Source organism: Phyllostomus discolor, chromosome 8, assembly GCF_004126475.2.
Source record: "Phyllostomus discolor isolate MPI-MPIP mPhyDis1 chromosome 8, mPhyDis1.pri.v3, whole genome shotgun sequence".
NCBI classification, from domain to species: domain Eukaryota; kingdom Metazoa; phylum Chordata; class Mammalia; order Chiroptera; family Phyllostomidae; genus Phyllostomus; species Phyllostomus discolor.
Window position 1 is genome coordinate 71,649,885 of NC_040910.2, and position 20,594 is coordinate 71,670,478.

Sequence of the window (20,594 nt, forward strand, 5' to 3'; positions counted from 1 at the left end):
AACAAATTCACAGAAATAGACATCACATGGAGGGTTATCAATGGGGAGGGGGAAGGAGGAAAATGAGTGGAAAGGTACAGGGAATGAGAAGCATAAATGGCAGGTACAAAATAGACAGGAGGAGGTTAAGAATAGCATGGGAAATGGAGGAGCCAAAGAACTTATACATATAACCTATGAACATGAACTAAGGTGGGGAATACTGGTGAGAGGGGCATACAGGATGGAGGGAATAAAGGAGAAAAAAAATGAGACAACTGTAAGAGCATAATCAATAAAATGTATTTTTAAAAAACTACATAATTATTAACAGTTAGTTTAAATGTAAATGTATTAAATGCTTCATTCAAAAGAAATAGAGGGGCTGAATGAGTAAGAAAATGAGACCCTTACATATGCAGTCTATATTCACTTCAAATCAAAAGGCACACACTGACTGGAAGTGATGGAAAAAGATTTTTCTTCAAATGAAAAAGAAAAAAAGGCCGTGGTAGCAATACTTATATCAGACAAAATAGACCTTAAAACAAAGGATTTAATAAGAGACAAAGAAGGACCCAGCAATTGTGCATTTGTGTATTTATCCATAGAAGCCCATAACACTAATTTGAAAAGACATTTGCATGTGTATGTTCATTGCAGCATTATTTACAATAGCCAAGATATGGTAGCAGCCTAAGTACTCATCGAACGATGAATGGATAAAGAAGAGATGGTAATATATACAATGAAATATTACTCAGCTGTAAAAAGGAATGAAATGTTGCCATCAGCAACAGCATGGATGGACCTAGAGGGTAATGTGGTAGGAGAAGTAAGTCAGACAGAGAAAGACAAGTGCATATGGCTTCAGTTATATGTGGAGTCTAAAAAATAAAATAAGCAAACGAAACAAACAAACTCATAAACACAGAGAACATTGTGACAGTTGTCAGATGTATTGGGGGAATGGATGAGAAAGGGGAAGGGATTAAGAAGTACAAACTGGTGGCCACAAAATAGTCACAGGGATGTAAAGTACAGCATAGGGAATATAGTCAATAATATTGCAACAACTAGATATGGTTTGAGATGGGTACTAAATTTATCAGGGTAATCACTTTGTAAGTTACATAAATGTCTACTCACTAGGTTATACTCCTAAAACTAAGATAATATTGTATGTCAACTCTAATGGAAAAAAATTAAAAACAAAAAGCCGAGCCCACAGCCAAGAGTAACCAAACATATGAGGAAAGCCAGTCCCACGGAAGGAAAGACCCCGGGAAAATAGACTCCACAATCCAGGACAGGAGTTGAGGGACAAGCAGATGAAGAGTACAGACACTTAAGGGCTTATGAACAAAAATTGACAAAGTATTAGCCACAAATAACTCCCCAACTACTTCCAAAAAGAAGCACTGCTCTGACCACAATAAAACAGTTAGACATGAACACAAATGTAGAGTCTAAAGAGAACCACAACATACATCTTTCTCACCATCTTTCTAGATAACATTAAGAGAAAATCAAAGTAAACTCAGTGGATTAGAAATAAACAAAGAGAGTACCACATACTGAAGTTGTGGGATGGTCTGAAGTGGTTCTTAGGAAGAATTGTACATAGTCTTTCACACATTAAAAAAAAAAAAGCCGTTACTGGTGTAGCTCATTTGGTGGGAACATCATCCCATACACTGAAATGTTGCTGGTTTGATTCCTGGTCAGGGCACATACCGAGGTTGTGAGTTTGATCCCCAGTCCTGGCATGTATGGCAGGCAACCAATCAGTATTTCTCTCACATCAATGTTTCCCTCTATCTCATCAATGAAAAATATCATCAGGCTGAGGTGAGGATTAACAAAATAAGAAGGGCTGAATTGAATTAAGCTAGGTTTTAACTGAGGAAACTTGAAAAAAATAACAAAATACACTCCCAAAATAGAATGAAGGAATTTATTTTTAATAAAGCAAGAATTAATGAAGTAACATGTAAAAATGTAGAGATGACCAATAAAATAAAAATTGAATTCTTGGGAAAGGTGAACAAAATAATACGAAGGAGAGAAAGGGAAACACAGACACTGGACGTCAAAAAGGAGCAGGTTAGAGAAGCACAGGACCAAGGGTGCGGTCATGTCCCATTTCTGGATCTGAAGCAGCAGAGTAAAGACAGTGTTTCCCACTATTGGGGTAATTTTTAGGCTAATCCCTTAGAAACAGAGCTGATAACTCCCAAACTTAGTAAGGGAAAAAATGAAAAAAAAAGTGTTAATCAAAAGGAAGACAGGAAAGGAGAATAAAATAAATAAAACTAGTAGATACAAATAAGCAGAAAATAAAAGGTTAGTTCTGAATCCAAATATGTTGCTGGTTACATCAAATGCAAAAGACTAAATTATCTTGTTAAAGGACAAGAAGAATAAGAAGTAAAGTCCAACCATATGCCCAAGAGACACAAGTAAAACATAATTTGAAAGTAAAATGATATAATAGATATGTTAGGCAGACACTAACCAAAATAATTATCATATAAAGTACAGTTTATAACAAAAAATGTTATCAAAGATAAAAAGGGTCACTTCCTAATGTCAAAGGTTTATTTCAATAGGAAGAAGATACCCTGGTATTAAACATATGTGCATATAATAAGATGGCCAGAAAATATATCAAACAAAAAATTTGGAAGAACGTATCAACAAATCTATAGTTATAGTGTGACAGACATAGCTGAGCAGTAGCCATTCTTAGGTAGGAGCTTACCAGCATCTGTTTCTATATTTATAGTAGGAAAGTGTAATACATCTCCCTAGTAATTGATAGATCGAGGAGACAAAATAATATCACTAAAGAAACATGTTTCTTGAACCCAATTGAAAGCCACATGGCAAGAAGCAATTTGATGCAGCCATACAGCTCTGCCTTCAAGGTCACTGGATGTGGAGGGGCAAGTGGAAGACACCCAGCACAGAAAGAGCCTAGAGACAAAGAAACACATAGGAAACCCTTTAGAGAAGTAGCAAGAAGTAGCAAAGGATATAAACAGGCAGTTCACAGAAGAGTACTGGTCTAATGTTTACCTTGCTGTAACAGCACTTAAACATTCTGTAGTGCCTCTTCCTGTCTGAATGGGTTATCCAGTGCAAAGGGGGTGCACATGGCAAAATAGAGAAGTCTAGAACTTTTTAAAAATATATTTTATTGATTATGCTATTACAGTTGTCCTGATTTTCCCCCTTTGCCTCCCTCCACCGGGTAACCCCATTCCCTCCAGCAATCCACCCAGTAGTTCATGTTCATGGGTCATGCATATAAGTTCTTTGGCTACTCTACCTCCTATACTGTTCTTAACATCCCCCTGTCTATTTTGTATCTAGCACTTTGTGCTTCTTAATCCCTGCAACCTTTCCCCCATTCTCACCCTTCCTCTCCCAGATGAAAACCCTCTAAATGATATCCGTATCTATGATTCTGTTTCTGTTCTTCGTGTTTGCTTAGTTTGTTTTTTACATTCCATAGTTGACAGTTGTAATTTTATTGCCATTTTAATGTTCATAGTTTTGATCTTCTTTTTCTTGTATAATTCCCATTAATATTTCATATAATAAAGGTTTAGTGATGATGAACTCCTTTAGTTTTACCTTGTCTGGGAGAAACTTAATCTGCCCTTCCATTCTAAATGATAGCTTTGCTGGACAGAGTAATCTTGGATGTAAGTCCTTGCTTTTCATGATTTGGAATACTTTTTTGTAGCCTCTTCTTGTCTGCAAGATTCTTTCAAGAAATCAGCTGACAGTCTCATGGGAACACCTTTGTAGGTAACTCTCTCCTTTTCTCTTGCTACTTTTAAAATTCTCTCTTTGTCTTTAACCTTTGGCATTTTAATTATGATGTGTCCTGGTGTGGTCCTCTTTGGGTCCATCTTGTTTGTGCAGTCTGGACTTGTATGTCTATTTCCTTCACCAAATTAGGGAAGTTTTCTTTCAAACTTACTTTTTTTCAAGTAAGTTTTCAATTTCTTGCTTTTCCTCTGCTCCTTCTGGCACCCTATGATTTGGATGTTGGTATAATTGAAGATGTCCTAGAGGCTCCTTAGCCTAATTTTGTATTTTTGAATTCTTTTTCTTCTTCTGTTCTAGTTGAATATTTTTTCTTCCTTATGTTCCAAAACATTAATTTGATTCTTGGCTTCATCCCCTCCACTGTTGGTTCCCTGTAGATTTTACTTTATTTCAATTAATGCAGCCTTAATTTCTGCCTGGGTCTTTTTTATGCTCTTGAAGTACCCAATGAGTTCCTGATACCCAGTGCTTTGAACTCTGCATTTGATTAGTTGCTTATCTCCATTTCATTTAGTTCCTTTTTTGGTGTTTTTCTCCATTCTTTCATTTGGGCCCTATTTTTTTGTCTCCTCATTTTGACAGCCTCTCTGTGTTTGTTTCTGTGTATTAGGTAGAGTTGCTTTGACTCCTTGGTCTTAGTTAGTAGTGTGGCCTATTGCAGAAAAGCATACCTCTAAGTTGTATGTGGCAGAGCCTTAGGTAATTGCCATGGCAGGAACCCGTGTCACCACTCTGTGCACCTGCGTGGGGGAGGGCTCAAAGAGGAGACAATGCTGCTTCCTGGGCTCTGGAGTTTTGCCCAGGTAGAAGGTACCTTCCAGCACTCACCCTGATGCCAGTCACTTCAATTTCTCCCTGCATGCCACTGGTGCCCTTCCAGCTGTTGCCCTGGTGCTGAATCCCAGAGGGAATGAGTCTGCATAAATCCTAAGTCTGATGCTGGCCCTTTAAGAGGAGACTCCTGAGATTCTAGCAGTTTCTTCTGCCACCCCAACCCCCACTGGTTTTTACAGACAGAAGTTATGGAGATTTATCTTCCTTGTGCTGGAATCCTGGGCTCAGTGGTCTGGTCTGGAGCAGGTATCCCTCACTCCCAATGTATCCCTTCTGATTTTTATCCACCACAGGTGGATGTGGGACTGCCTATTCTGTGTCTCTGCACCTCTCTGGGTCTGCACCCCTCCTACCTGTCTGGATGAATGTGGTTCCTTAATTCCTTGGTTGTTAGACTTCCATACACTTTTCTGATGATTCTGGGTGTTACTTGTTTTGTAGTCTGTTAGGAACTGCCCTGCCTGGATTCAGGAGCTGTAACGCCCCGTGGCTAAGGCTGACTAAGAGGCCTCTGGACCAGGAGACACTAACGAGACAAGCTTATCTCCCTGACAGGAGCACTGCCTGCTCCTTGCCTGGCCCCCATTCCTTGGTCAGTTAGCCAATGACAGGAAATATTCTTCAGAGGAGGATGGATGTAAGACAGGCACGATCACGTGGGAAGGCCCTCAGAGAAGGACTTGGGGGGCTGTGGAAAGAGGGGGTGATCGACCCCTACCCCTTGGCTTTGACAAAGCCTGAGTCCTCATTCTGCCTGTGAGAAGTCTCAAACCTCTTGGCTGCCTTGTCTCCTCTGCCTGACTCAAGCCTGTAACAATGACAGGGGGCAGTGCAACCCTACACTGGGAACGGTGGACTTCCAGGGGTGATGAGGCCTGAAAAAAGGATATGTAAAATCCTGTGAGGCCTGCTTTGCTGAGGATGCTCTTAATTAGATTATGAAGTCCTGGGCAGGAAATAAATTTAGCCCCTTAAGTTCTGTAGTTTTTTTAGGTGATAAGACCCCAACTCAGTGTGAACCCTTTTTAGCTCTTTGAACATTATCTATTTGTTTGATCCTCACTGCCAGATAATGGTTAATAAGCTGTATCTGTATTCCTACCCAAAACTACCTAATAAAAGCCCGTTCAGGTGGCAGTGTGGAGTGCTCTCCTTTGAGAGAGTGGTCAGGCCACTCTGAGGCACCCTCCCCTTGAGAGGGTAGCTGTGCCATCCCTATTCCTCCACAGGAGTCAGTAGTCCACATGAATGGCTCTCATATCTCAACCATCCACAGTGCTGCAGAAAACTGCAGGCTTGTGTCTGCATCAGTAGTCTAGTTGTAATTTTTGCTGCAGTTGTTCGAGGAGGTGAGGTGTGTTTACCTGTGTCTCCCTCTTGACCAGAATTGAAATCTAGAGCTTTTAAAGAGCCCCAATCAGAAAGCACTGTGAAGCTCTCAAAGATTTCTGCACTGAGGCGCCATCTACACCCGACAGTGATGAAAAATGCAAGAAACATTTTCTTTCTCTTTAAAATTCTTTTTAGTGCTTTTTAAGAATTTATTTATTTTATTGTTGTTCAAGAAGCATTTTCTAATTAAAGTCGACACAGCTGATTATCTTTCTCATCAGGCATCTATTCAAAGCTCCAGGGCCCAAGTAGTCACCTGAAGGGTAAAACTTTCCAGTTTAAATTTAAATGATCATGCAAAGAAGAAACTTACTAAACTTGTAGGAAAGTGATACTGTAAGACCACAGATGTGCTTACCATTATAACAAGTACTTGCCCTTTAAGGAGACAGAACTACGATTATGCAATGTATCTGCAAACAATGTTATACAAAGTCTTGGAAAACTGAAGAATGGGAGAAAAATAAGACTAAAGCAGACATTGAAGATTAGATATGGAAAAATAGCCCCTCAAAACAAAATATCCTGGAAACACTGCTCCAAATTAAAGCTGCAGAGCAAAACCGGGAGTAATTAAGAGATATGCTAGATATGAAAGAAGTTGAGGGTTACAAAAAGTCTGTTAGTCTTAAGAATGAGGGGAACAAGGAAAATACCCTTTCTCAGTTTAAAGAATCAGTGAAGAATCTATTAAATCTGGCATGAAACTATGGGGAAAAAAATGAACACCATATGTGAAGAGTTTAAATAAAATGCAGGTGGATTTTAAACATACAGAAAGTGAAAGTGGATAAGAGGGTATTACTGTAATGAGAATTTGTTAATGTGTCTGGATACAAGATGACAATATAAAAGAATTATACTGCACCAAGGGTTCTCAATATGTAGCTCATGGAATACTGAACTTCCTGAGACCTTTCTAAGAAAGCAATTTTCATCATACACAAAAATGTTTTTTTGCTTTTTCACTGTGTTAAAATGGACAGATGGTGCAAAAGGAATGCTGTCTCAAATAGCTCACATATTAGCACAAACCCAGACAGTAGTGCTAAACTGTGATGGTAGTCATTGTATTCTTTCATGCCATGTACACACAGGAAAAATTATACCAGTTTCAACTAGAATGTTCTTGTTAAGGACAACTTTATCTTAGAGTTACTCACATCTGAAGGGAGCCTTGTTTCCATAGGACATTGCAGAAGACCATTAGAAGAAACATGCTAAACAAAACACACCCCATGAAACTGTAGAGTACAAGGAATATTAATGTGCATATCCGTATAGATTATGTCAGGAGGGTTAGACACCATTTCACTCCACAGAACAAATTTAGAGAAAAAGCTGCTACATTAGTTTTTTCAATAATATTCACTTATCATATGCAACAAAATATATCTATGGCCATAAGTCAACATTCCCTTCCTTGATGTCATTAGTTACAGGGGTAACACTAAGATAAAATAAACATTTTGAGTGCAGAGGCATAAAAGTCCATTGTCCCTTGTTCTCAGATACTGTGATACTATTATATTCTACTACAGCCCCAAACCCAAAACATTCCCAGTTAATGCTTTGACACTGCAAGCAACTGAAAATTTATGAAAACAATGCTCCAAAGAGTGTATTTTCTAACCTAGAATCAGACTTTTAATATTTTTATGCCTTGCCTTGTTACTAATACTTTAGTATTTCATGTGATTTTGTGACTGTCTGATAATAAACTGAAAACAGAATCTTCTGAATTTCCTCATCAGGAAAGGCCATAAAAAAGACTCTAGGAAGAAGTATTGCTTATTTCTGCAAACTTAATATATAATGTCATTGTAATTTGTCATTTATGCACGAGTTTTAATTTGTAAAAATGAAATTACCCAGGGTAAAGATTTGTAAAGATGGATTTACCAAGGTCAGTCAGCTGCAAGTACTGACTGTGACCACTGACCACTAACCTCGGCCCTCTGTGAAGGATCAGCTGTGCAGGGGCAGGGTGGTGGTGCTCTGATATGGTCTGCAACTGCCTACTGGGTGCCCAGGCCCTGGGCTTTCCCAGGTGGTGCAGGCCAAGGTCATCCTCCACCTCTGTTTTGCCCAGGGCACCCTCCCTGAGCTACAAAGAAATCTGAGATGGCTACTACTTGTGCTGGGCTTGGAGATTCCCAGGCAAAGTCAAGCTGTGACTCTAATCTGGCTACAGCTAAGGCTCACTGAAGCCAGCTCTTGCTTGTCTCCTAGGATTCAGGAGACAAGATCAGCAATTCTTATGGAAATAAAGCTTGGGTAGGCCTCTGAGTTGGGTTGGGTAGAGCCTCTGTGGATCTCCAAGGTGGGTCACCCAGTGTTAGCCAGGTTAATGGAGTCTCAGACATGGCACCATCCTGCTGGCTCTGTGGTTGGAGGGCTCACCACAGTGAAGGGACAATGGCCTCTGCTCACCTCAATGCCAGACACTTCAGTTTCTCCCTGTATACCCCTGGTGCCCTTCAAGCTGCCACCCTAGTGCTGGAACTCGGAGGGAACGAGTCTGAGTAGGTGAGCCCGTGTGTGGGTTCCCCAAGAGGAACTGCTTAGGTCCAAAAGCCTCCTCTGCCAACTCAATCCCTGCTGGTTTTTGGAGCAAGAAGTTGTGGGGACTTATCTTCCTGGCACTGGAATCCTGGGCTGGGGAGCCTGGTGTGGGTCTGGGACTCCTCGCTCCTGAGATATCACTCCTGAATTTTTATCCACGTGGGTGTGGGACCAGCCTGTTTTGCATCCATGCCCCTCCTACCAGTCCTGGATGGGTGTGGTTTCTTCAATTCCCTAGTAGTCAGACTTCCATCCAACTTGATTTCTGACATTCCTGAGTGATGGTTGTTCTATATTTTTAGAATCATGTTGTACTTTTGATGTGGTTGTGCAAAGAGGCAAGCCATGTCTGCCTACGTTGCTGTCTTGACCAGAAGCCTTGTAAGCTGAATTTTTATTTCACAGAATGCTATCTCCACTTAAAAGAAATATAGTCAGATTAATTACTGTTATTCATAAGTCAACGGTTGGAATGATTGGCATAAGACAGTGAACCAGTATTTCCCAAATGCCAACCCATGAAGTGTAAAAATCATACATCGTGTGATAGAATCATAGTGAGCCCCAGAGCATTGCCAGGGTCAGTTATAGAGAACTGAGTAAAATTTAACTTTATGTGTCTGATCCCTGTGACTGTGAAATATCATCTCTGCTCCTTGGGGAACCTCCTTCCTCCACCCTCCACTCCACTCCAGGAGCTGAGACTACCTCAGTGAAGGGGCAGGTATGGTCCCTTCCTCCTGGGCTTTGTCCATGAGGCATGACACGTTTTAACTGGTAATTGCAAAGAGCTGACAGCCCAAACAGGGAAATCCAGAGTTACAGAGAGATTTGTAACTGGTGGGGGAGGGGATTTCTTATTCTATAGGGGACAGGGCAGCCTACCCTGAAGTAGTGATCTTTAAGTTGATATTTGAAGGATGAGCAGATTTTAAAGGAGAGAAAGGAGATGAAGAAAAAGATCAGATCAGAGGTAAAAGAAAATGTGGGTATTCCAGTGTTACTCCATTTCTGAGTGAGGCAAACCAAGGTTCAGGAAGGCCAAGTAACCGCCAGAGGTCACACTGCACTGCAGCCCAGGTCTTCCTGACTGTGGGCTCCAGGCTGTGTTCCTGTTGCACACTGCTCAGCTTTAAGAACTGACAGCACTTGGCAACCATAGCATCTCAGGTCTCCAGGCTAAGAAAGTTTCCTCATGCAGGATTATTCCTTCTCTTTACAAATCCTCACCCAACACCAACCACAGATTATTGGAGGCGATGGCAGAGAAAATTTGACAGCAATCTCCTTTCATTCGGATCTGGTACCCTTGGCAGAACTGAGCCCTTCTGAGGACTTGTGGGCCTTGTGCACTTGGCTGTTAGTTGGCTGAGCCAGGCAGTGCCCTGGCTACAGATACATTGATGAATGAGCCCTGTTGGCCCCTTGATGAGCTCTGAGCTAATTTCTGCAGCTGGAATGACTTCCCTCAGATCTTACTGAAATGTTCCAACAACCTGTGATTCTCAGAGAGCTGAAAGAGTTGCCAAGGTACACACTGCTGAGTTGGGCTAAGTTGGGGGCTGTGGTTGGACTGATCAGGGGACTTAATCTGAGGCTGAGGTTTGGAGTTTAAGTTGCAAGTAGGGTGGTGGCTAAGATAGGGACTGAGATAAAAGTTTGAGGCTGAAGCTAATGCAGAATTTGGTGCTAATTTCATTCCTGGAGTTGGGAATGTCCAACCTCATCTAGAGGTATGTGAAGAGATAGTCCCTGTAGCAATTCAGTTCTTGATCTCTACCCCAATATCTCTCACCCTTTAGATGCCACCTCAAACTCAAAGTCCTGCCTCCTGACCCACCTGCTTTCTCTGACCTCCTTGCTTTCCCACCTGTATCCTCTACCCATTTCCTGCAGTAGAGGAAAAGAAGGTGGGGGAGAATCAGTAAAAATGGCCAGAGTCCTTCATGCCTGAGTTTCTGAGACCCAGAATTCTCTAACCTAGATATCCTGTTCCCAGAATTCACACAGTAAATTAAAAGGAGAATTAGGCCTGACCAGTGTGGCTCAGTGGGTTGGGCGTTGCCCCACGATCACTGATTCTGTACCCAATCAGGGCACATGCCTGGGTTGTGGATTTGGTCCTGGTTGGGGCAGATGCATGAGGCAACCGATTGATGTTTGTCCCGCACAGCAACGTTTCTCTCCCACTCTTTCTCCCTCCCTTCCCCTCTCTCTAAAAACAAATCTTTTTAGAGAAATGAAATAAAAGGAGAATTAATGGGGTTGGACACAGGCAGAGAACTATGTAGGTGGCAGTGGTTATGTGGTCAAACTTGCCTCTCCTCCAGGGTGTGTCCCTGTCCTCGCTGCTGCTTTTGGCCTCCCCTTACTTCCTCATTGTTGCCATTTGGTAGAGGGGAGTTTTCCCAGAAGGTCTGCAGGTGCAGTCTGTTGCCTCTCCTCTGCCCCACACCCCCTTTCACTCCCTGCATCAGAATTTCCCAGAATTGTTCCTGTCTCCATCATTGCACACCCAGGTAGGTCCAGAGAAGCCTTTTTCTCTGCTCTTGCTCAGTTATCACCCAAGTCCCTGACATCTGAGCTTCCCCTGGGGCCTCAGTATCTGTTCAGTTTGTAAGAAAAGTCCCAGTGTACTTGAAAAGAATGCACACTTCGTAGTAATGAGTGCAGTGTATTAAATATGTCCATTGGATCATAATAGTACAGCCTGGAGTTCAAAACATCTGTTTCCTTGGTGATTGTTTTGTCAGCTCAATCTATCAATTAGTAGAGAGATGTATTATAATCTCCTACTATAATTATAGAACTATTTGTTTTTGTATTTCCAACATTTTTGTTTAATATACTTTGGGCCATGTTATTCCATGCACATATATTTCATACTTGTGTATCTTCCTGTTGAGTTAGGCCTTTTTGTCATTAGGAAGTGACATTCTTTATCTTTGATAACACTTTTTGTTATAAACTGTACTTCATATGATAATCATTTTGGCTGGAATTTGCCTAACATATTCTTTTCTTGTTTTTGCTTTTAAAACTCTGTTTTTAGATGTGTCTCTTGGGCATAGACTAAACTTTATTTCTTATTCTGACTGGAGGTTCTTTTCGCTTGACAAGATAATTTAGTCTTTTGCATTTAATATAATCAGCAACATATTTAGACTCAGCACAAACCGTTTACATTGTGCCTTTCCATATCTACCAGTTTTATTTCTTTTCTATCTTCTCCTGCCTCCCTTTAAATGAACTCTTTTTCACTTTTCTCCCTTAATTAGTTTGGAAACGTAAAGTTCTGTTTCTAGGGGATTACCTAAAAGTACATCAACGGTGGGAAACACTGTCCTTTACTCTGCTGCTTCAGATCCGGAAGTGGGACATGACCGCACCCTCGGTCCTGTGCTTCTCTAACCTGCTCCTTTCTGACGCCCAGTGTCTGTGTTTCCTTTCTCTCCTTCATATTTGTTCATTACATTCACCTTTTCAAAAAATAGACTTTTCTTTTATTGGTCATATTTAGATTTTTATATTTATATTAATTTCTGCTTTATAAAAAGATCCTTCCTTCTATTGTGGGGATTTATTTTGTTATTCCTTTTCAAGTTTCCTGAGTTAAAACTTAGCTTATCTCAATTCTGCTGTTTTGTTTTTAAAAATGCCGGAGCGGCTTGCACACCTCCTCCCGGGAGCCGCTTCAGAACATCCCACGACCTCACTGTGCGGTGCTCTCCTCCTTCGTGTCTAGTTGATTGCATTGACTTTCCTTTTCTCTTAACGTGATCAAGAAAGATGGTGAGGAAAGTAGATGTTGTAGATCCTTTTTGGCTTTACTTTTGTTTTCATGTCTAACTGTGTTTCATTGCGTTCAGAGCATTCCTCCTTTTTAGAACTAGTTGGAGACTTATTGGTGGCCAATTGTCTTTTTAAAAAATATATATAAACCCATAAATGTCTTTAAGTCTTGGTCTGTTTGTGCTGTTAACTCCTATCCTGGGTTGCAGATTCTATTTACCTGGGGTTTTCTCTTCCATGAACTGCTCTTCTTCGTGTGTTTGGTGACTCTTGCTTGAGGCTCAGCTTTGATTCATTGTATTTGTTGCTTGTGGATGCTGCTTCTATTCACTGTAATGCATGCAAGAGATACCAAGGAGTTTCATCTGAAGCTTTGGAAGCACTCAGCCCATAGGGGTGGTTCTCACCCTGGGCTGTTGCTGGAAGGAGGACGGTCCCAGTAACAACACTGTTTTCCAGCTGAGACAGAGCAACTTGACTGAAATCACACCCTTGTAAATAACAAATCTGCCATATGGCCCAAAGCCCATGCAGTTCTCCCGATGCCCCAGTGCATACCCACTACTTCACAGTACCAACAAGCACACTCCTCTTCTTAACCTCCAATAAACCAGACAACTCAGAATGTTTCATATATTTCTCTTCTTTTTACTCTAAAAATAAAATGGACACTCATAACCTCCAGACTGCAGAAAGTAGCATCGTTTCAATCTACCCACCCAGACATCATTCTACATTCCTCAGGCACCATCCTCTCGCTGTCCCTTAAAATCCTGAATGGAAATCCATGAGAAGATGCAGGACACCCAGAAAGGAGAATTGCCAATCTAGCTTTCCTTAGCGGGTGAAGGCATTCAGGAAATATTATAAATTAGGGGAGAGGAGGCTTCTAGCGGGCCCTGCCCAGCTTTTTCTCCCAGACCCAGTGGAAGGGCCTCGTGTACACGTTATCGTCCCATTGGCCAGAATCCATGAAGTGGGCACAGTCCTCACCTCCCCCGAGATCATGTCCATTCCAATTGTCTGGCTGTTGTGGACTCCAGAACCTAAGGACACCAAACAGATGTGAGCCCAGGATGCCAGACCCCCAGCCAATCCAAGGAGCCCATTTTGCCCCTGAACCTGCTGAGCAGAGACAGCAGGACCCAGGTAGAGGCACAGAGGATGGAGCACACATACTCACTGGAAGCCCTTCTCGTAGTTTGTCCCATCCATCCACGTCCAGGAACCATCTTGGTCAGTGAGGCCAATCCAGGTGTCCACAGAGGATGTGTGTTGCTCGAGAAATTTCTAGAGAGAAAAGAGGCGGGTGGTGGCTCTACTTTCTGTATAACAACCAGCTTCCCGAACAAGCTCTCCCAGGCTTCACCTGCTTCTCCAAGGAGCTGACCACCACAAGGTGTGCATTCGCCATCTGGCAGTAATTCTCAGCTTCAGGCTAGGGCTTCCCAGTACTGGAGAACCAGTAGCAGCTGCCTTCATGCTCCAGCCAGTTAATGGGGCAGCAGGTCTTCTGGGAGCCTGAAGGGTGGGTGTGGGGAGGGTCTGAGATGCTGCCCAGTGAAACAAGGGCAGGAGATGGGGCTAGGCACTCCCTGCACTCCACTCACCATTGCTCTTGAGCACAGCCATCTGGCAACTTAGGGAGTTCAGGTCTCTGGCCAGCTCCTGGACTTGCACAACCATATCAGAATAGCCTGGGACACACACAGAAGGACAGTGGGACAGGCTCAGCCCTGCATCCTAACTGTCCTCCCACCACATCAGGCCCAGTGGAGGGGAGAAGGGGCCTGACCTGCTTTGAGTTCCTGCTGCTCTTTCTCCAGCTTGCTCTCCAGAGACAACACCTTGTCATTCAAGCTGCGGGCTGGAGGGGAGGGCAGTCAGCACCCCAGGCTGCTCCTACCCCACCTGTGTCCTGAGAGCCCTACCCTGCCCTGCCCCACCCTGGCACACACATTCCTGGTAGGTCTCTCACCTGCTTGCAGCTGATGCCCCTGGTTTTCTACCACCGCTTTCAGAGATGTTATCGTTTCTTGCAAGCAGCCACCTGGAGGACATGGGGACTCAGTCCTCAGTATTCAGCTCCCTTCCCCCCAACCCCCTCATCCCAGTCCAGAGCCCCTTCCAGCCACGCTCACCCTGGGCATGCAGTGCCTGGACCTCTGCCTCAGTGTTTGAAGTGAAGTTGCTGTAAGTTGCTCTCAGAGTCTCCAGGTCCCTCTGAATCTTGGAACCTGATCAGACAGACAGCACACTGAGTGCTAAGGATCATCAGATGCTTCCTGTGCTGGCACCAAGTGGGGCACTTGACATGCATTGTCTCATTGGGTCCTCACTGCCACTCATCCCAAAGGGACAGGCACTGTTGTCCAAGCTTGCTGATGAGGAAAGTAAGGCTGAAAGAGGTTAGGTAATTTGACTACATCACCCATTATCCACTATGATCATCATCAGTGCTCACATCACTGAACCTCACCCACTATTGCCCTCATTAGTGGCCCCCCCACCCTCACCATTGGATCCAACCACACAGATGCCGACCAGCAGGAGGAGGCTGAGGCCCAGGAAGAGCAGGAAGAGGTGGGGTCCAGAGCAGAGATGCTGTAGGAAGACCTGGGACACAGGCTGCCCTGCAAGAGGAGAGGAACTCAGGACAAGGTGAGCCAGGACAGGAGAGAGACAGGGGAGGAGGGGAGGCCACAGGGACCTGTCAGGGAGGAAGGGTGCAGGGAAAGCTGGGGGAGGCTGTGGTGCAGGGGATGCCCAGGCCTCTGACCACTCATGGACCAGCACCGTCCTCAGTCACATGGGCCCTCCCCACCTCATGGCACCTGATGGTGATATGTAAGGTCTTATTATCAGGGCTGGTGGGAGGCAGGCAGACACAGAGAGCTGGGGCAGCCAGGCCCTCAGCAGGCTCATGCTTATCTGTATTTTCAGTTAACAAATGTTTCCTTTCCAAACATGACTATTCACTCCCCAAGTGCAAACGCTCAGCCCTGAACCAGAGAATGGGCCACCAGGACTACTATGATCCTCCCTGGTCCTGTCTTTTTGATAATCTTGTATCTTCTTCTTGTGGGAATCCTGACCCCTCTGAGTGGAACCCCAGCAGTGCACATGCTGTGGAGATGTGCTATGACAACGGGTCCTTCTAACCATATTATGAGGGTATTTTGGGAGACACTTTTCTCCTTCTTACCATTTCTAATCCTGTGGGTATTCTTCTCACTCTTCAAGGACTGGAGGTCTTCATACTTCATTGACTTGGTTGTACCCCCTGCAAGACTGTCAAAGCTGAAATGGAAGCAGGGCCAGAGACCAGGCTGGAGCTGAGTAGTGGGAGACTGAGGAGACTGGGACAAGATGGGAGCTGAGGTCAGTGCTGGAGTTGAGGTAAAAGAAGAAGCTCAGGTTGAGGATGAGCCAGGGAGTAGGACTAGGAATGGAACTGAGGTCAGAAGTAGGGTGAGAGGTGGTGTTTGGGCTCGGATATGATTGAGTGTTAGATTGAAAGTGGAGGAAAGTTGGAGCTAAATGTATTACTAGGATAGGTCTAACGTTGGGGCTTCAGTGAAGGTTGCATTTCCTCCTATGACCGGGGTCAATATTCATGTTGATGCCATGGATAGAATATGCCCTAAGCTTGGCCCTGAAGTTGGAAATAGGAGAGACTTGAGGGTCACCTTGGGGTTGGGGCTGGTGTTAAGTTTCAAGTTGACTCTACGGTTGAAGCTCTCGTTGGGGGTTAAAGCACAAACCTGGCTTAATGTTAGAGTTACAGGTGTGGGTAGGTGGAGGGAAGATAGGGCTGGGGATGGGGCTGAGTGTGAACCTCAGTTTGTGACTAAGGTTTGGCTGCCATACTTCAATCCACAACCAGTTAAGTGAATTGAAATTCCACTTGGTCATTAAATCTCCCAGCTGCCTTTATATATCTTTTCCTATTTGTCCCACTTGAGACCCACAGTCCCCTCTTCCTGCTTCCTCTGACTCCCTCCCTGTCCCCTTGGTCTCACCTGCATCCCCAGCCCATTACCTGTGCAAAGTCTGGAGGCTGTGACGCTTGGTTTTGTTGGGCAGCAATGAGTGGAGTTGTATAAAATGAAATCCTGGAGAGTGGAGTAGAGGAGACCGAGGGAGGAGTCATGTGAGTGCCTGGAGTCCTGCTGGTCTCTGTGTCTGAAAGCTCAGGAGTCTATAATCTAGGATCTCCCGTGTCCTCGACATTGAGCAGTAAATAATAACTGGAACACAGGCAGGGAATGCATGCATGAAGATGTTACATATGGGGCCAGCTTTGATCTCCTCCTCCAGGTGTGTCTGGTCGCTTTCAGCTTCTGTTGAGCTGTCTTGACTTCCTCGTTGTTACCATTTTGGTGGGGGGAGTTTTCTAAAAGTGTCCACAGGTGGGGTCTGTCTTTCTTCTCTTCCCCACAATACTTTCACTTCCTGCATCAGGATTTCCCAGAATTAATGGTGTCTCTACCACTGCACACCCAGGTCCAGGGGAGCCTTTTTCTCTGCTCTTGCTTGATCATAACCTGAGTCCCCTGGCATCTGAGTGTCCTCTGGGGCCTCAGGCACCAACTTTCCCTAGCTCTGGTCTAGCTCACCTCAATACCTAGAAGAAAGGATAGGGTGAGGGAGATGAGGATTCCTAGCCAAGTGGGGACAGGAGGAGCTGGGGACAGGAACAAACTTTTAGGAACATCACATCTGTGATCAGGATTTTGCCAGGCACTTGATGTACATTAACCATTCACTTCTCACAAAAACCATGGGAGACATTTTTGATGATAGACTGAGACTCAGAGCCATTGCATGACCTGCTCTAGATCTCTCATCTGGTGAGGAAAAGAGCCAGACTTCATGCCTGGTTCCACCTGACACCCTGGTCTGGGCTCTCTGCACATGCGCTGTCTTCATGAAAGGGGCTCACTTGCATCCTGGAAACTCTGTAGATCTCTCATACACACTATCTTGCCAACACAAAGGACCTTTAGTGTCTTAAAGGTAGAGAAGGAAGCAGATCAATTTTAGATTACATTTTCTATGTAAATGGGATTGTGTTGTGCTACCTGCTTTTTAATTCAATTAACAATGCATCAGGACCATTTCTTGGCATCAGTTCATATAATACCCTTTATCCCTGTCTCATTTTCATTTTGTTTCATAATATACACCATAACTTGTTTACTAAGATTTCATTATTGATGGACATTATTTTCTTGTTCTGCTTTTATTTGGTATTCTGATTAGTATTTGTCTGACATTGGGGTACGAGCTATTTATTAGGGATCTGTACCTATGAAAAGAAGGGAGAAAAGGCAGAGTGAAAAGTTTGATAGCTTTGAAGACCCCACAAACTTCAGCCAATCCAGCAGGGGGTTTTGGGATTCCAACAGAAGTGCCTGTCACAGCTGTCCTGTGCTGGGCTTTAATACCCACATTGCCCAGTCACCAGATGAAGGTCACCCCAGCATGGGTATAACTTGATGGGAGAGGGCTGTGGGCACAGGCCACACTTCCCTCACTGGACACCACATCTTCCTGGAGAGGAGGGTCTGGGTAGCTCATCCGTGTGCCTCCTTCCCACAGTACTGTCTTGTACTCCCATGTTAATTGGGGCATAATCAACCACGTGAGTTGCTGAGTCAGTCCCACAGAGAACAGGGTATGTTTCTCCATTCACTCACACATGCATTTAAGCATCCACTCATCAAAAACTTATTGAGCATCTATAACAGGAGTGTCAAACTCATTTTTACCAGGGGCCATATCAGCCTCGTGGTTGCCTTCAAAGGCCTGAAATAATTTTAGGACTGTATAAATGTAACTACTCCTTAACTGTTAAGAAGTTGAAATTACATTCTGCTCTTTGAAGGCAACCTCAAGGCTGATGTGGCCCCCGGTGAAAATGAGTTTGACACCCCTGGTCTACAGTATGACAGGCAGTCTCCTTCAGAAAACACAGGCTTAAGGTGTAAACAAGCAGAAAAACAAGGTCCTGCTCTCAAAGAACTTACATTGTGGGAGGTGACATATAATAATTGAGTAAATGTTCATATAATATCACATGGTGATAAGTGCTATGGAGGGAAATATAACAGTGAAGTAAGTTGGGGTTAGTTTTTAATAGGCCACGGAGAATAGGTTATCAAAGGGGTCTTCTAAGCCATTACCAGAATAGTGAGAATGGGGAAAAGAATGAGGGATCGGAGAGTGCTCCCAAAGGCCAGGCCTAGCAGAACCCATCCTACTACAGGCCACAGTTCCCACCTTGCTACATGTAGAGACCCTGTGGGCATTGACCCTCCCTGCACAGTATTCCGACCCTCCTACACAGGGAGGAGTGATGGAGGGTGCTGACAACTGGGGTGCAGGAGAACAAGGTTGACCAGTGAGACGGAACACGTATCGGGGCTATAGACCATGATTCCACAGGGGCCCTCCTCCCAAAAGACAGCCTACAGAGGACAGCAATGAAGCGGATAAGGAAAATCAAGAGATGAGATTCAAGGTCAGCTGCCACCTCAACGTCGATATCACTGTAGCTTTAATTACTGATGTAGATGCTCAATAAACCCTAAACCACAAGATGGGAAAGAGCCCAAAGCGACTGACCCACCAGCTAATTTGTTGACTCCAGAGGCTGAGAAGGGTGGGCTGAGTAAATGCTGACTTACCATGTCTACTATCATCTAGTTAAGTTACACAAAAGAGGAAATTAATTCAAAATTCCAGTAATCAGAAATGAGCAAAAGTTTGGAACTGAAAATCTTAAGTGCTTGCATTTTGGTTGTTGACCAGATAACTGGAACTATCTGCATTATCTTTACAGCATGGGTTTTTATTATTTTTACTTAAAGATATCTCTTTTTGGTAATGACAAATATGTTTTTTAAGCCAGATTTTTCTCAATACATCTTTAAAGGTTTTAAAATAGTTTCATATTTGGTCAGGTTGAGATTTTAGAACCTCATTTTTAAATTGTAATAAAAGCTTACTACTTGATTTTTTTGTGTGTCAACAAACTGCAACCCCCTGTTATGATGGTCTTACATTAATAAACAAACAAACACAAAAGAATTACGTGTCAAGAAAGACTTTATTGGGAAAGTAATAATTGAGAACAAGTCTGATGGAGGTGAGGGAGCAAGTCATGAGGGGCTCCAGGAAGAATAGTTTTCCAGGTAGAAGGCACAGCAAGTGCAAAGGCCCGGGGGGTGAAAGCACATCTATAGTTTTTTAAAAATATATTTTATTGATTATGCTATTACAGTTGTCCCATTTTCCCCCCTTCACTCCCCTCCACCCTGTGTACCCTCTCCCACCCATATCCCCCCCTTTAGTCATGTCCATGTGTCATAATTTCTTTAGCTTCTACATTTCCCATACTATTCTTGCCGTCCCCCTATCTATTTTCAACCTACCATCTATGCTACTCATTCTCTGTACCTTTTCCCCCTCTCTCCTCCTCCCACTCCCCTGCTGCTAACCCTCCATGTGATCTCCATTTCTGTGCTTCTGTTCCTGTTCTAGTTGTTTGCTTAGTTTCTTTTGGTTTTGCTTTAGGTGTGGTTGTTAATAATTGTGAGTTTGCTGTCATTTTACTATACAAGTGTTTTATTTATCTTCTTTTCTTAGATAAGTCCCTTTAACATTTCATACAATAAAGGCTTGGTGATGATGAACTCCTTTAACTTGACCTTACCTGAGAAGCACTTTATCTGCCCTTCCATTCTAAATGAGAACTTTGCTGGATAGAGTAATCTGGGATTTAGGTCCTTGTCTTTCATCACTTGAAATATTTCTTTCCACTGCCTTCTTGCCTGTAAGGTCTCTTTTGAGAAATCAGCTGACAGTCTGATGGGAACTCCTTTGTAGGTTACTGTCCCCTTATCTCTTGCTGCTTCTAGGATTCTCTCCTTCATTTTTACCTTGGCTAAGGTCATTATGATGTGCCTTGGTGTTTCTTCTTGGGTCCAACTTCTTTGGGGCTCTCTGAGCTTCCTGGATTTCTTGGAAGTCTATTTCCTTTGCCAGAATGGGGAAGTTCTCCTTTATTATTTGTTCAAATACATGTTCAATCTGTTGCTTTTCCTCTTCTCCTTCTGGTACCCCTATAATTCAGATGTTGGAACATTTAAAGATGTCCTGGAGGTTCCTAAGCTTCTCCTAGT

The 20,594-nt window shown here is 43.4% G+C and overlaps 1 protein-coding gene and 1 pseudogene across 1 annotated transcript; one reads left to right on the top strand and one right to left on the bottom strand.

Moving 5' to 3' along the window:
- The first annotated feature begins 780 nt into the window (after nucleotides 1-780).
- On the top strand, nucleotides 781-6,753 carry LOC114515337 (annotated as a pseudogene).
- A 6,263-nt stretch (nucleotides 6,754-13,016) lies between these two features.
- Nucleotides 13,017-15,234, bottom strand: LOC114515338 (C-type lectin domain family 10 member A-like). Its single transcript, XM_036034510.1, is given in 9 exon segments — nucleotides 13,017-13,451; nucleotides 13,589-13,695; nucleotides 13,775-13,926; nucleotides 14,016-14,102; nucleotides 14,201-14,272; nucleotides 14,384-14,455; nucleotides 14,547-14,642; nucleotides 14,950-15,038; nucleotides 15,230-15,234. Coding segments are annotated over 9 exon segments (837 nt in total). The 3' UTR covers nucleotides 13,017-13,294.
- Nucleotides 15,235-20,594: the final 5,360 nt, after the last annotated feature.